This window comes from Hyposmocoma kahamanoa, unplaced genomic scaffold, assembly GCF_003589595.1.
Source record: "Hyposmocoma kahamanoa isolate Upper Pololo Valley unplaced genomic scaffold, ASM358959v1 270, whole genome shotgun sequence".
NCBI lineage: Eukaryota > Metazoa > Arthropoda > Insecta > Lepidoptera > Cosmopterigidae > Hyposmocoma > Hyposmocoma kahamanoa.
Genome location: NW_020653770.1, coordinates 1011426 through 1029176, shown reverse-complemented (window position 1 = coordinate 1029176; position 17751 = coordinate 1011426). Strand labels below are relative to the sequence as shown.

The window sequence follows — 17751 nt, the reverse complement described above, 5'->3', positions numbered from 1 at the left end:
TTGTGTTCAATAAACGTGTTATCTATCTATCTATCTATCTATATAGACTTCACATGTTTTGCAGCAATTGTGAATGGTCTTCGACATGCAGATTCCATTATTACTTTCCTATACCGTTAGGGAGAGGTGTTACTACTAATTCACAAACGTAACTTAAAAATTAAGGAATACTGTCATCGCTGGGATTCGAACCCACTGGGCTAGCATCGCTATATAAATTTTGTTTATTAGACTTTTGTCTTCTATCAAAAGTCGGCAAACATTAAAAGACCAGTTGCCTACTAGATCTCTGTACACAAAATATAACAACACTCACCTTGTGGACTTATAGGACTGGCGTCTGGATGTGGTTTCAATGTAGTTATAAAAGGATAATACGGTTCTCTCTCCGGATTGGCGCAGCAGTAGACCAATCGGAGCTGACTTGACGCTGCGCTGACACCACACACGTAACACACAAAGCTTGCTGTGGGCGGTGCGGGATGTGAAGAAGGTCGTTCTAAGGAAGGAGAGTGGTGTTGGGCGGAAGATGAAGATTTGTCACCGGAGGAGGCTAAGGAGAGGGGGGAAGGTGGTAGGAGTGAAGGCGGCCGTGTGCGGAGGTTGTAGACGCGCTCGTTCGCGGGAACGCCGCGCATCTGCAACAATTAACAAATTTCACTTAATACACAGAAGAAAAAATAGAAGACCATTAAAAGTATTTCGAAGATATTCCAGAAGACCGCAAGGTTTATTATTAGTAAAATTCATACCAAAAGTGATACTGTCTTGAACTTTACAATAATAAAATTAAATGAACTGCCGTTATTGAAGAAGCTACACATGGAATTAAACGACGTTCATCTGACAATTTGGAGGCTAATTGAATTTAGTTACGAACATCTAAATTAGTATATTTTATATGCAACACAATAAAGAAAAGAAAATACAAATTTATAATAATACAGATGACTATGGACCACCACGCTAAAATTCTGAAACAGTCCGTAACGCGCGGGGAGGTCTTAACTCCCTAAAAGTTAACAAACACATACCAGCCAAAACGACAATTAAAAATCTAACATATTTAAGAACAACACCACAAATAATGCAAAAATAAAAACGGGATTCTGGGAACGGAAAAATAGAAACGGGCTCTGAATGATGAGAAGGACTGAGACTCAGCTCTTAAATGTATCTTATTCGTACAAAATATTGTGACAACTCTTTTAGAATATAATTTTATACTTATACAAATGATGACCAGAACGTAACACAAATTTTAGCATAAAAATTTATCAATAACATATTTACAATTCTCATAAATTAAAGATTACGAAGATAAATAACCACTCCACTTTTGCTAATCTCGCACAATCTAAAGACGCTGATAATCCGTGTAAATAGGGTAATACCTTAGCATGAAAAGATAACGTTACGAGTGTTTATACGAAAAAAAAAGATAGTAAGTTCACTTATAGTTCCTTAAGCGTGTTACAGTAAAATACAAATAGTAACAGTGTATTTTAAAATAAAAATACGTTTTTAAAAACTGACAATAGATACCACTACATAAATCTATTAAACAATTAAGCATTAAGGTTTCAATATAGCTTTTATTATAATATCAAGGGAAGTGACGAACAAGTCGTGCGTCTGTCCATAAAACGTAGTTACAGTGCCACTCAGAGCTTTAAATCGCAAAGATTTCTGGAGCATTGCTACTACGTCCGACATCTTGAGACAAAAGTTGACAAGTGCGTAAGTGAAATATTAGTTAGGAAACTATATCAGTTCATCATATACATATATTATACTTTACAATCTGTCAACATGTGACTGAATCTAATTAAAGAGTCTTATGTATCTAAAGCTAAAAATCGTTATTTACTAGAATTTCCACATCAATTCGCGAGACCACGTGGTCAGTCGCACGTGAACCTAGGGTTATCTGTCCCCTGACCTTTACCACGGTAGCTCCCGGACCGAAGGTTCAAACGATATCAACAGACAGCATTAATCTCTTGTAGTGAAATGAGATCATCTACATTACGTAATTAAGGTTGAAGACTATCAATTCTCTTATTCGGCGGAGTTTTAACCTCTTCTTGCGATGCCGTGGTTATGATAACTCTAATTTAAACCCTAAAAATATTATATTTACTTAATAATTAATTCTTATTTATATGAGTATCAGGCGTGGACCCTGTGGAACACTATTGTTAAATAGCAGTTGCTCACTCACAGTTGATCACTTTTATACAAATAAAACGCTTGGTAAGAGATACTTGAACTTTTATCTGGTAAACATACCTATAACTGAAACGTTTACTCAGCTCGATCACTCCTTTATTAAATTGATAAGATAGTGAGGTTAAGTCGAACGCCTAGCTATGAAAATACTTCATTGCAAAGAGGGTATGTAACAGGAAAGTTATTTATATTATAAAAAAATTATCAAAAAGATATAATTCATGATAAGAGATTTAATTCATCATGTCTCATTGACATTTAAAGATAAGAAGTAGCCAATCTTATCTAAGGCTAATAATATGCTTATTTATAATGATAATAAATAGTAGCAGAATAACACAAATGAAAGCAATGTAAAACTTAATCGGTTAAGTTTATACTTTGATTATCATCATCATTATCATCGTCAACCCATATACGTCCCACTGCTGGACACGGGCCTCCTCTCAGGAGATCCGCATTTGTCCACGTCCAGCAATGATGCCATTTGATGCATTGACAAATGTACGTAAGTTAAATATTAAAGTCATAGCCTTTCAACTAGACAGGTTCAAGAAAACTTTAATTGGAGCATTTTACACGATAAACATGATATTCTCACATAGAAAAATGTTTATATAAATCATTTACGATAAAGAGGTCAAATCGAAGGCCCGACTGAGTTCTGTAAACATGTAAATAAGGACCTACATGACCGCAACGTATCATCCATTTAAAGCAGTTTATCAAATGTTATTAAGAGTGTAACCTTTGATTCGAGTTATCAGTTTAAATAATAACTTGAGTATGCGTAAATATGATAAAATTATGCTATGGCTTTCTTTCAATATAATTACTCTGATTATAATATGATACAAGATGCGAAACAAAGTGTCAACTATAGAAATAATAACCAGGCTATTAATATAAACATAACAAACAATAACGATGATTATCTGCCTAAATGTTCCTAGTTCTAGACAGTAACCGTACCGAGTAGAAATATACGCTAGTAATAATGTAGGTGGTTGTTTATATAATGTGATAATACAAATTTGAGGACCTCTGTGGCCCCGCGGCCAGCACTGCGGGCGCTTGATGAGCAGGTGCCGGGATCAATTACCGGACCAATTTGGGAAACGAACGGCAGTGGCCCAGGAGCCTAAAAAGTTGTATTCTGTAGTTTAAAATGGTTCAAATATAATTATCATAGTGGAATAAACTAAATCTTTCTTCTTCATTATCTCCATTATATACATTCGTGACAAAGGTGACATTTGAACGTAACGTTATTCTTTTGTCATCCACAGAAACATTTAATGAGCATACTGTATCGAAAGTCAACACACAAGTTAATTTAAAGCGTCAAAGGTAAATTTCGTCACGTTATTAAACTGTGATTGTTAACTCCGATACATGACAAACAAACACACACAACAAAATTTTAAAATCTATCATACGTGTAGGTGACCCGACACCTTTTGCTTGGGTACGTGCAGTTCAATTTACAATGTTACTTTTACCCTTAATTCTTTAGTCAAAGTGATTTAAATTCTTCTATTAGTCTTTGTCACTTAACTGTAAGATGACAACAATTAGCATCTTCATAAACCGCAATGTTGTCTAAACGTTTCTTGTATTGTATACATAAGTCATCATCAACCAATTCCACGTTCCACTAAGGAGAAGATATAAGGTCATAGTCTGCCCCGCGACACACGTTTTCACGTTTCGTGTTCGTTTTATCATGTTTTCCTTTGCCGTTAGCGAGAGGCGTTTCTATTAAATATTCACAAATGTACATAATTTAAAAGTTCTCTCAATTGAAAAGTAACCATTCTTCCACTGACCTACTCCCGCTCTTATAAATGCTATACACAAAATAGAAACAATTTGGGAATTGCGTCCAAGTTTCATATAGCATTATTTATTCACCTGTTCACACGATGATAGTATCTTTTCCATTTACAACTACACGCAATAGCTTACACAGGTGGCGCTCTAAGTAAACCCTATTGTTCCAGCATTCATGTTAATATCATTGTTTTATACCAGTTAGAGCTTGAAATATTTGTTTTCTACCTTAATTGTTATCACAATCGTAATAAGAGCGTATGATGCGTTGTGACTTTGCTCTTATTACGCTTCTGTTCTTAGTACGGTGTAATTGATTTCAACGTCATTTTATGATTTAGTTCTGCTGACTCAATTACTGTCCTAGGGGTCTACTCTCGATCTCTGTCCGAAATCCGTCCGAAACAATTACTGTCAAATAAGTGATATTCGACAAAATTAAAAGACAAGTATCAAGTATGAAGCTTAATTCGCATCACGCGTCTTTTCATATGGTCAAGTATTGCTTATTTGGCAGTAATTGTTTCGAACGGGCTATTTCGGTAGGAATCATATTTTTCATAGTGAACAATACGGGTTTCCTAGTGGTAGATAACTAGCGATGCGGGGGTAGCGTGACTAAAACACATCTTTGATGCTTGGGAAAGGTCCCAGAAGGCTATTGGTGTTTTCTGTGACCTCTCAAAGGCATTTGATTGCGTTGACCATATTATTCTTATTAGGAAGTTGGAATATTACGGCGTAAATGGCAAGGCGTCGAAACTTGTCTCGTCATATCTCAACGGTAAAATTCAGAAAGTAGACATAAATGGAGTGACTTCTATGGGTTCTCCGGTAAAAATTAGTGTTCCACAGGGCTCAATACTTGGACCTTTTTTATTTCTGATTTATATCAATGATCTGCCATTCTTTGTTAAGGACCATTGCGAATAGTATTGTTTGCTGACGACAGATCCTTGATTTTTAAAACAGACAGACATGACATTAACTATGACCATATTAATGATACCCTCTCTAAGGTAGTTTATTGGTATAATTCTAACAATTTATTGCTTAACGCCAAAAAGACAAAATGTGTTAAATTTTAATTACCTAACGTAAAATCGACTAGCCCAAGCATACAAATAAACGGAGAAAAGTTAGACCTTGTTAATAAAGCAGTCTTCTTGGAAGTGACCTTAATAGTAAACTTCAATGGTTTCCACATATATCTTTCCTGGCCAGCAGAATAAACTCCGCTGCACACGGAGTCCGCAGAGTACGTGAGCTTACCGATGTTAGTACTGCTAGACTAGTTTACTTTAGTTACTTCCATAGTATAATGTCCTACGGGATTCTCATGTGATGTAAAGCGGCAGATATTCAAACCATATTTGTATTGCAAAAACGAGCAATTCGTTCTGTGTTCCGTCTAGGCTCTCGGGTTTCTCTCAGAGAAAAGTTTAAGGAGACTGGTATCATGACTGTGGCATCACAGTACATTTACTCAAATATTTTATATGCCCGTAAAATATACATAATTTCAATAAGAAAGAAGATATCCACTGAGTTTAAAAACTACATTAAAAATATTTTGATTGAAAAGTCATATTACAAAATTGAAGACTGCGTGTTAGATTAAAAATGTATGGAAAGACGACACGGCGCTAGAATCCACACAATTTTGATTCAAAGCGTATTCCATAGCATTTAAGTTTATTTGAAAAGAGCAATACCCCGAGTTTCTTGCTCGTTCGTCTCAGGGAAGTCAGCGTAGTGAACGAGCAGTAGCTTAAAAGTGACGTTTTCAAGTGTAAATTTAGGAATAAATGATCTTTGACTTTGACTAGGTGTTACATTCTCTGCATCCTTCTCTAAAACAGTGTCTGGACCCTTGTTCCTCATAGCCACACCTTATTTATCTCCAACTTTCTGGACCATAGATATTTACTATCTCGAGAAATAATAAATATTGCTGTTGGAAGTTTTTGCAACTTATCAGTTTGACCTACAGACAAACATTAATAAAACAAAGAACTATTATACATACATTTGCCTACGCCGCTGGAGGCAAACGATAATAAGTTTATCGAATACACAACGACGGGTCATTGAGAACAATTTAATAAAACTATGTCTTCTGTGCCATTATCAAGCAGTATATTTACAGGTTTTGTCTGGTAAAGTACTACGACACCACAGACGACATTCTTTGTGACCGCGGAATAGTACATTTTTTACTAGCCTTGTGTGGCTTTTGTAACAGGGCATAACAATAACATCTTTTACGTAGCGCTTCAGAGGGTCATTAGTTTGATCTACTTGCTGATCGTATTATAAGCGCACGTTAAATCTATTTTATCTACGATTACTTCTTTATAAATACGTTTAAATTTGTTCTTCCCTTTCGATTACATCATCTTCATTATCTATTTCTTTAATACCTCCGTTAGTTATGACACGACTGCGTCACGTGAGCGTGGTAAAAGTACACTCATTTAATTCCAAAAGAATATAAGTTCATAGAGAATTATCAAACTATTTGCCTAATTAATTGTTTACATGTTTTATATGCGTCTTAGCCGCGAAAGAACATACAATCAGCTCAGATAATAGCACTGCCCTCGTGGGGTCGTAAGTTGCGATTATTTTCATAAACAGAAGATGTTTGTGTCACAATATTAACTTTGTAACAATTGGACAAAACTGATACAAACTGGTATATTTCAACACGTAAAATTAAATTGCATTATAAATCGGTCTGTAGTGACTAAGATAAAAAGCGAGATGCTTAGAATTGGGTCGTGTGAAAAGGATGATGATAAAAGATAAAACAAAAGAGTCAATCGCGGTCATACGATCTGAAAAGAACTCGAAACGTAGGTCGTTTTTCGGCGTCGGGAAGTAAGGGTGCCTTACAGCTCCGCCACCAATGAGAGATTTGGTAGTGGACTCAGAGTCGACAGCTTAGCGGTGGCAACCGCTAGTTGTGCAAAGCGCAACGGGAAGTGAGCGTGCCTACAGCTACGGTACCTATTTGGAAAATAGGGAGGGTACTGTTCATGCACCCGGGGCGGCTCACCCGAGGCACTAGTCTCTCGAAGAACCGGATGAAGTCAAGTGACAGAAGTCTGTGAGAACACTGTACACTGGTTGATCTGGGGGTCAGAACCCGAACTTGTAAGGTTCCTGTGCGCGCACAGGTAATAGTACCCTTCTTGCATAACCAAGAGGTTGATAAGGAGGGGCACTATAAACAAAACTTATGTAGAATGATATGGGACTGACCCTTTGGGCTCTATAGGATGATTCAAGGGGTGTTAACTGGGATTCGATTTTGAGGGTTTACGAAAATTGCCCGGGGTCCGCGAAAACGATCAAGTTTTTATTACGAAAAAAATTAAACAGCGAAGTTTGCGATATTTCCCGCTTGGCTGCAGCTTGAGTATTTTTACTAGATTACAAAAGTTAATTTTTTTTTTTTTTTTTTTTTTTTTTTTATAAAATATAGGTGCGCATTTGACCTCCATCTCACCTGATGGAAAGTGACGATGAGGTCGACGATGGAGCATGCACACCTAAATAATGCCTATTCACTCTCGCCTTGAAAAGGTCCAAGTTATAACGTTCAGGGAACAAGTCTGCAGGCAGGGAATTCCACTCCATAGCCGTTCGCCATATAAATGTGGAAGCGTAACGCTTCGTGCGAATCTTTGGAATATCCACAACATAGGGGTGGAACCCAAGCCTACGCCTAGTCCCCCGGTGATGGAAAGGGGAAGGCGGAATTAAATCATGTAATTCCATCGCACACTCTCCGTGATATATCCTGTAAAATACCGATAAGCAGGCAACTTTACGGCGGTGTTCAAGGCTCTGCAGCTTCGCCTCCACTAATTCCGAGTCACCTATAAGCCTCTTGGCACGGTTGTCAATTGAATCCAAAGTGGCCAGTTGATATGTCGCAGAGCCATCCCAAAGGTGGCAGCAGTACTCCATGCACGATCGGACTTGTGCTTGGTACAGCTGGAGCAACTGTCCCGGTGTAAAGTACCGCCTCACCCTGGAAAGGATCCCAAGCTTCCTTGCTGCATTTTTGGCCGTGGATTCAATGTATCTGCCGAAGTTCAAATTGGACGACAGGTCCATTCCAAGTAGCTGGAGACAATCGGCTATCGGTATGGATATATCACGAAAAGTCGGAGTCAGCTCAAAGGGACTCCGTTTTGTGGAGAATAGACATGCCTGCGTTTTGGTAGCGTTAAATTTGACAAGATTGGCATTGCCCCAATCGGAGACTGCCTGGAGTGTCAAATCTAAACGGCTAACCATGGACTCTCGACAAGACTGGATTTCCTCTCCACTGACCCTTGCATTGGTCAAGTACCTATCTACAACTGTGCTGTCATCAGCATACGCAAAGGTACCTGGAATTAACATATCATTGATATGCAGCAGAAAGAGAGTTGCAGACAGTACGGAACCCTGAGGAACTCCGGCATCTATCGCCATATGTTCGGAAGAGTAGCCTTCTAAGACCACTCGAATCGAACGTTCGCTCAAGAAATCCGAGATCCAATTGCAAAGGTCAGTGGGAAGCCCATAAGAGGGAAGCTTGCTTAAAAGGCTTGCGTGCCAGACCCTGTCAAAGGCTTTAGAAATGTCCAAAGACACTGCAAGTGCTTCGCCTTGCTTTTCTATAGCCTCGCTCCATATGTGACAGGCATACACAAGAAGATCCCCAGTAGATCGCCCTCGTCGGAATCCGTACTGGCGATCACTGAGGAGATCGTTGTCTTCAAGGTACGATAGGAGACGGTTGTTGAGTACACGTTCCATAGTCTTGCAGAGTATGGAAGTGACTGAGATAGGTCTATAGTTGACAGGGTCAGCTCTGCTTCCCTTTTTTGGTACAGGTTGCACGTTTGCAAGCTTCCACGACCTGGGAACTACACCAGTCTCAAGTGAGAGGCGGTACAGGCGTGTGAGAACAGGAGACAACTCAGGTGCACAGTTACGCAGGACTATTGCTGGAATTCCATCTGGCCCGCTAGCTTTATTCACGTCTAGATTTCGCAGAGTTCTAAGTACCTCTTTTTGGCGTATGCGAACTGGCGCCATAGTGCAGCCAGCCTGAGGTAAAGTAGGTGGTAGGGTCCCTGCGGCATCTAGACGCGAATTTTCTGCAAAGAGTGAGGCAAAGAGATTCGCCTTCTCTTCCGCAGTATGAGCCAGCGAACCATCCGGCCTCAGCAGAGGTGGCAAAGATGGGCGACAAAAGTTCGATTCGACCGCTTTGGCCAGGGACCAAAAGGATTTGCTGCCTGCTGGATAAGAGGCAAGCTTGGCTCCTATGCGGCGCACATGGTCGAACTTGGCCCTACGTAACATGCTTTTGCACTTCTTGGCGGCCTTATTAAAAGCTTTCTTCATGTTCTGAGTACTCGGAGTTTTGCGTAGTCGAGCATCTGCCCAAGCTTGGTACGCGGACTGTTTACGTGCTTCAGCACAACTACAATTAGCGTTAAACCATGGACGAGCTTGGGGTCCATTGGGTACATCAGAGTATGGAATGTAATACTCCATACCCAAACGCAAGACCTCGACTACAGCATCAGCACAGCTCGACGAGTCTCCTGAAGTAAAGCACGCCTGCCAGGGATATGACGCAAAGAAATGGCGCATTTCGTCCCAATCTGCTAACTTGTATCGCCACACCCGTCTCATACCACTAGGGCCCTGATCGGGTGGGGAGTATACGGATACAGTTTTCACCAGACAATGGTCGGAAGTACCCAGTGGGGCCTCCACAACCACAGAGTATCGGTCCGGATCAGTTGTCAGCAGAAGGTCCAAGCAATTAGCCGTATGGGATTCAACATCTGGTATCCTAGTGGCGCCACTGACAAGCTGGGATAAGCTTAGCGTTAACGCAAGTTTACGCGTCTCTCTCCCAGCGTGATCGGTCTTCTGGTATGGGAACAACCATTCTTGATGGTGTGCATTAAAGTCCCCCAGAATGACTAGTTGCGCCGCTGGGTACCTATGCTGAATCTCATCAGACGTCTCACTTAGATATTGGAACAGCTTGGTCGTCTCCTGATCTCCACTGTGCGATCGGTAAACACAGCAGTACACTATTTGTGTAACTCCTGTGTCAACCAGAAGCCATAAAATTGAAAAACTCGGTGCCTCAAGGTTCTTGAGACGCTTGACACAGATGCCATCGCGAACGTACACACAGACTCCGGCACGAGGTACGAACCTGTGCTCCAGAGTATACCCGGGGTAGCTGAGGTACGCTGCGTCAGTCGGACATCTGATCTGCGTCTCTGTGAGGAACAGCAGCTGCGGTTTGTCGGTTTCAAGGTGGTAGTGGACCGAATCGAGATTTGAGTGCAGACCTCGGATGTTAGTGAGGTGCACTTTTAGTGGGAGGACGTGCAACCGCTGTGTATACTTTTTTCCATTTTTAAAGTTTTTCATTCTGTTTTGGAGAAGTGAATAGGCAGGAGGAAGGCAGTTGAACGAGGCACTGCGTCGTGTTCAACCAAGCAACAGACTCATACTGCCACACGAGGTTACAATCGGCTTGGAGACCGCGTAACCGTAACCGTAACCGTAATTTACTTGGGGATATGATCCGATATAAGTCTGGGAACCACTGTACTTAGGAGACAAGATATTTGATGCTGGGAGAATCTCAGCTCGTTGTATTGATAGGGCCATGGGCACGTGAGGGTATTGTGTTTTATCACTAACATTGTAACGTAAACCGATCATATTCTCAGCGTGCATGTTATCAACGTTAAATTGATTGTTATTTACGCAATACTCCTATTTTTAATCTAAAAAATTAACGATTGCGTACAGCAAGTTGTACGTTTCAATCACTTTTTCTTATCGGGATCTCGTAAGTCAATATTTCGTCAACGCCTATTATACTTTTAAGATGCTATTTAATACAAAAGATAATTTGCGTGTTGGTGTCAAGCGTACAATGTTGTACAGTATCTGCCCGTATGTGCCACTGACGGTCAGGACACTTCTTCGACATGCAGGTTTCATCAGGAGTAGTACAGTTGATACTTTAGATATGGAGCTTCCTTGTCGATTATCCACCAACAGCCGCATAGAGTTAAATTTCAATCTGAAGCTTAACGTATTCTGGACCCTGTACGGCAAGAATGGAAAGTATTTGTTCCTTAATAAATACAATATGGTCTCGTGATTAAAAGCGCACATTTAAGTCAAGCATTTGTTTCATAATATCAAGTTATGGCACGAACAAGTCGTCCGTCTGGTTAAAGCTTTAATTTTAAAGGAGCGCTACCGCGCCCATCACACCGAGACACAAGTTGAAAAGTCCCATGTGCCTGTAATTTCACCAGCACACTTGCCCTTCAAAACCGGAAAGCAGTAATGCTCACAATATTATTTGGCGGCACCAATAGGTATGGCGGCAGTATTTCCTGGACAAACTCTTTACAAGAACTCTCTGTTGCAACTAAATTACAATAATAATAACAATAAAGCATGTATCGATGTTAAATATCGTGTTGAATAATCCAACGTTTAAATAACAGGAAATAAATCGATAAAGATTGATATTGTTCTACTTGGTTCTCTGATTAGATAATGTATGTGCAATGAAACATCAAATGGGTTGAGTGGACTCATACGATAAATTTAACAGATAAAATGAAAACGTGAAAAGGGAGACCTAGGCGTAGGCATCCTCAGATTGAGGATGCGAGGTCACAAATAACAAGAACTACAAGGGTTCTGGGGCATGAAACGACTGATACGGGAGGGGGAAGCGAAAGAGGTACGTCAAGAGTCAAACTCAACCACTTGAAACAGTAATATTGATTAAACTCTACTATTCATTTGTAAGGCGCTAAGGCAGACAGAGATAGGAGTGATAATAGATATGCTATTAAATACCTATCATCAATCTATAACAACTAAACTGGCCACTACCACGGATTTTCGTCATTCAAGTATGTAGAAGCTGTATGTGAGCAAGTAATTAAAAATACAATGTCAAAGGACAATATGTTCGCCACTAACGCAAACAATAAAACTGAATATAAAATAAAGTAGTACAACCACTGCTTGTCTAAATACAAAGAAGTCAAGTAAAACAAAATTACAATTGTTTCAAAAGAAACTCATCGACATTGTAGAATTCATAATAAAATGTTTTACTATTATGTATAATGGTCAAGAGGATCTCCAGTGTTTAGTAACGATACCTCACGGTAACGATGGAGCAAGGCATCACGATGAAATGTACGTCAAAGAAGGTTTACAGCTCTTGGAAAATGGGCGTCCCCAACACGCATTGGACCAACGTGGCCTGAACACGTTTCTTGGAGGAGACACCAATTCAGTGGGTTGTATAATGGGTTGATCATGATCACGTTAAGATTTTGTTTGCATGTTAAGTGCGACTCAACAAGCAAACGTAAAACCCAAGCAAGATGGACTCTCCGTACAAGAGGTAGCTTTATTTTCTGATCACAGGTAATGATATTACCGTACACATTGCGTGGAAACTAATAATGTAAATGTTTACTTTTCTTCGTAACATCAAAATTACACGTTTACTTTGTTTGCTGGTCACGATTTCACACCCTTTTACATATTTGTTGTACAAACAGCAATTGAAGATCAGTGAAAGCCTTGCGAAGATCAGGGAGATCAAATAAGAGATGGACGAATAGTGTGGAAGATGATATTTTAATGACGGGAGTGGACAACGAGATGATCGGAGATGAATATAAAAACTAAACTGACCTCAAGTAATTATATATCCTAATACCGATTGGGATAGAATATATTTGTGTATAGGAAATGAAACTGACTCGGTTGAGTCAACCGTGACCATGAGAGCTGTAAAGGGCCCGAAACGTCGGTTTGTTTGAAGAAACAAATATACGCGATTTAAATCCGGAAAAACAGTTTCATTTATATGTGTAACAATCGCGAAAACCTAAGAACTCGATATATTTGTGTATCTAATAAAAAATTAAGAAGAGGTTATTAGATTAAATCAAAAAAGATTTTCAAAAACCAAATACATAACGACGAAAAAAAATATATCATAGTGGTGGAGATGGTCTTCCGAAGCCGTTCACAATCATCCTCAACGTCATGCGGTGTGGCTCTATGTACTAAAGCAAACATGACGCGCCATCACACACGCAAATAATAATTGTACATAATACACTTGTACAAATATCGTGGCGGCGGCAGAACGGGACGATCGAGAGCGAACAAACAAATAGTGCGTCACAGTACACCTGTGCACACGCACAGTTCACAATCTTTGGACCAAATTTATCAAAAGCGCAATTGAGAGACAAGCTTATAGCTGAAAACCCGTTTGATAGACCATGTAACACCACGCCGACCCGCTCCGCTTATACGCATAGGTGGCGTTACTACCAGGGCTTTCGTTAAAGACACCATTGACTGCGTCCTTGATGCAGCATTTGATCCGTTAGTATTAGTACCAGTAGAACGCTATGTGAAAGAGTTCGTCCAGGATGGTACTGCTTATCACACCTATTTTTGTAGTCAAGCATGTGTCAATCTAGTCAACATGATGTTTCAAGGAGTTTAAAGCTCCGAGTAACACTGCAACTGCTTTGGATAGGCGTGTCGTGTTACCACCGAGCCCACGACTTGTTCGTCCCGTCACTTGATATCATAAAAACAAATTTTCATGTGCCATTTGCCTTGTAGATTGCATAGTTATTGTTTGTATTCCATAAATATACAATAACTGCTAAACAATTTCTAGTTCCTAAAAAACATTTATCTATTACTGATCAGATTTACAAACACGAAACTCTAATCTAGAAAATACATAATGCATAATCAATCACAGACGTTAGTCGAAATGAAGCCGTCTGAGATTATTGCGGATAAGGTAAACCAATAAGCCGTTTATCGAAATTATTGGTTTTGCCAAAGCGATAGGTATTTCTTTGCTGCTCGCACAAATGCCAGTTCGACTTTGTTGTTGCCTTGTGTTCGTTGTTACCGTTTGGCAATCGGTCATTGTCGTATCAAACGTAAATATATATATTTGAACCAAAACCTATACGCTTAAAATTATGTTTAAGCCTCGACGCTAAAAATTTGGGGCCTTATCTGTGTCTATCTGTTTTTGGCATTATAGCTCGCAAGCGGCTGGACTGATCTTAAAGCCGTTGGTCCATGTTAGGACCCGTCCCTTAGGCTCAACTTATATTGCGGGGGAACTATATTGTGCATAGCATAACGAACTTTATGTTCAATTGCGCAACGTACAAACTAGATACGAGCCCAAATCTTGGTTGTTTGATTTGATTGGAAGATTTTGGTTAAACGTAAAGTTCACTATGCTATGTACAATATCGTTACAAAAATTCTTAAATAAAAATTATTTTACTTATATATTTCTAAATATTCATAATTGTATTAATAGTCGATCTAGACCTAATATCAATAATATTTCGTTTACTTAACCTAGAAAGTTAGGATTCGTTGTCTGCGCTGTTCACGTGAACCGATAAGAAAGCTTAATGGACGTCGTTAGATTATATACTTAAGAGGACTGTGAATGAGCTCGTTCTATACAAAAGTTAAAAATTAAGTCTTAGAAGATTAGATAGGGATTCGAAAAGTCTATCACTGGCTTATCAATATTTAGAGCGATCTATTTAAATATTTTTATTTTTATACAAAAGCATAATCTGTTGAATTATCAAAAGTCAAGGAACAAAAGTTGTTGAGTTGTGCGGGCTGATGGTAAGCTACACGCCTGTCCATAACAGTTGCAGTGCCACTCAGAGCATTAGGGATACTACCACTGCGTTTGTCACTTACACACACATACCCTTCCAAATCGCAACGCAGTGCTTCCCAGGACGAACTCTTTAGAAGGAGCTCTACTATCTATAATGTTAGTAATAACCCAATAACCCTGTGTATATTATATTAGACTAGCTTCTTATACCACGTATTCTGACACTTATAGTATATTCAAAACTTGCCACCATCATGCGAAAATGTGTACGTGTAATTACATCTGCGTCTTCCCAGTACTTTGATCTCTATCTTTAGATTAAGATGCAGTCAAATTGTATTGTAAAGTTGTATAATGAACTATGGTATTTTTTAAATATTGAATGAAAAGGAATTGCTAAACGCCTGAAGTTAGGAAACGAGACTGAAACGTTGGTTTGTTTGAAAAAACAAATATACGCAATAGCTAAACTGTATGAATTCAGGGAAGTATCAAGCAGTAACGTAAGCATTAGTACGTTTCTGTTTTGAAGGGCAAGGGTGCTGGTCAAACTGGACTGCCACATGGGACTTGCCAACTCATGTCTCAGGGTGACGAACCCAGTGGTAGTGCTACTCACATCTTTACGGCTTAAAGCTCTCAGAGGTACTGGAGCTGTTATAGGCAGGCATGTCGCTTACCATCAGGCGCACGACTTGTTCGTCCCGTCACTTAACATTATAAGATAAAACCTAAAAACTAGATATATTCTCAAGTAACATTAACGCAAATAGTGTTATTATTGCAACCCCAGACCGTTATTACGACCTTATCACATACGTATTCTGTATGTGTGAGTACACAGCAACGTGTGTGTACGCACACAAACACTAAGCGTGCATTAATTATTAATATAATGATACAGGTGCGACGAGATTATTTTGTCGTATTTTCACGTCTACCCATCATAATGTTGAACGATAACGTCGCTTGGATCAAATTCAATCTTATCAAATATTTTAAAAGTAGTCTTTCAATTGTTTTCAGACGAATGTTTGATTCATAAAAAACGGTGTTGGGATATTTTCGATTACATTATGTGTGTATCTGTGTTTGTTAATATTAATTTCTTAACTCATTGCGCGTACAATATCAGCGAGGGATAAGTACTATGATAGACCTCTACAGAGTCGTTACTCCGTTAGGCGTTATAAATATTTTTTTAGATTAACTATTTTGCATATATTAAGACAGAGGTCGACGGCGACATATACCAATGATTTTAATTTCTAAGTTACTTACATTTGTGATTGTTTATTAACAATATCTATCGCTAAAGGTGAAAACAACGTGATGAAACCTACAAACGCAAAAGGAAAACGCGAGACGTACCTAACGCGCATTGGGACAGCATAGTGGACAATGGCCTGGATCCCACCTTAGAAAAGATCCGTGCCCAACTGTGCGACGTATAATAGGCTGACTACGATTTTGTAGATAAGGAAAAACCCAAAACACGTAGTCACTATAATAAAAGCGATAGAAATTAATATATTTAACTGCCTCTGTGGCCAAACGGTTACCATGCTGGACTGCCACGCAGCAGTCCCGGTTTTGATTCCTGGGTTGGCTAGATAAGTTCAGTTTCGATGTAATTTGTGCTTGTCTATGTGTAATATTGTCTTGTGTATGTATGTTCATGGCATCCGCGATACAGGGTTTCCCTAGTGCGTTGCTACGAGTGTGCGTTTTTATTAAAAAATAATAAGATGCTGTTTAAAGTGATTATGTAACTTGGTTCCATCTGATCCTGTCAAGCAGAAGGACTGAAGCGATAATATATAAGCTAAAGTAATGAATTTAATCATATTTTGATTTAAATAATTAACTCGAATCTCGCTAGACGTCTCTGGCATGTGGAAAGAATGGGAGAGGATCAAGCTGCCAAAAGAGTGTATATGGGAAATCCTGCGGATCATCGTCCAGTGGGCCGTCCGAGATACCGCTAGAAGGGTGGAGCCGCCAAAGGCCTGAAGGAGCTGAATGTGCCCAAATGGTCAGAACTGGCATAAGATCGAAAACAATGGCGAACTTTAGTGGCGGAAGCTAAGAGTCTTTGTCATTCCAAAGAAAAGACGCCTCTATGCCGTTCCGTTTTCACGCATCCAAAGCGAATGCGTGTAAGACGAGAAATACCAAATTATAACAGGGTTAGCAAAATTAGCAATGCACAGGCGCAAATAATTAAAAATAGTCACAGTTCAACGTAAAAATTGAAAAATGAATACTTGAAAACATTCACGCAGTATGAAAGTGAAAAAAAATTAAATCGATTGATAGCGAAACTAGTCAATCGGATCTTATCCATGTCTTATGTTTTTTCAAAGAAACCAGCGTTTCAGGCGCTTTACAGGTCCCATGGTCAGGGCTGACTGAGATGGTAAAGTCATCTACCAGTTACGTCAATAGTAATACTATTCCCTTTGCAATACTAACTTTTATAACTATTGTGCAAAAATATGACACTAACCCTACTAAACACTGACATGTGGTTTCAACAAGACGGTGCCATATGTCACACAGCCAATGAGACGATCAATTTATTGCAAACCAAATTTGCTGATCGCGTAATTTCCCGAAATTCAGCTGTTAAATGGCCAGCCAGATCGTGTGATTTAACACCACTGGATTATTTTTTGTGGGGCTATCTTAAGGACAGAGTCTATACGGAGCCAATCGAATCGACCACAGCCTTAAAACTCAAAATCCGTGATGTGATAGCCGAAATAGACCCGACATTTTGCCAAAAAGTGATTAAAAATTTTGATGAAAGAATCGACTTCTGTCAGCGTGGTCGTGGTGGACATTTGCCAGATATCATTTTTCATTCATAATTGCCGAACTTTTCTCTTTGTAATACAATAAAA

General features: G+C 39.3%; 1 protein-coding gene across 2 annotated transcripts in view; it reads right to left on the bottom strand.

The window, feature by feature from the left end:
- The window catches only part of LOC113228999, a 255159-nt gene that overhangs the window by 99765 nt on the left and 137643 nt on the right, over positions 1-17751 (bottom strand). For both annotated transcript variants that reach the window (XM_026462468.1, XM_026462467.1), the window contains one exon: positions 317-638. In XM_026462468.1, coding sequence (XP_026318253.1) covers positions 317-638 — 322 coding nt within the window. The remainder of the gene's footprint in view (positions 1-316; positions 639-17751) is intronic.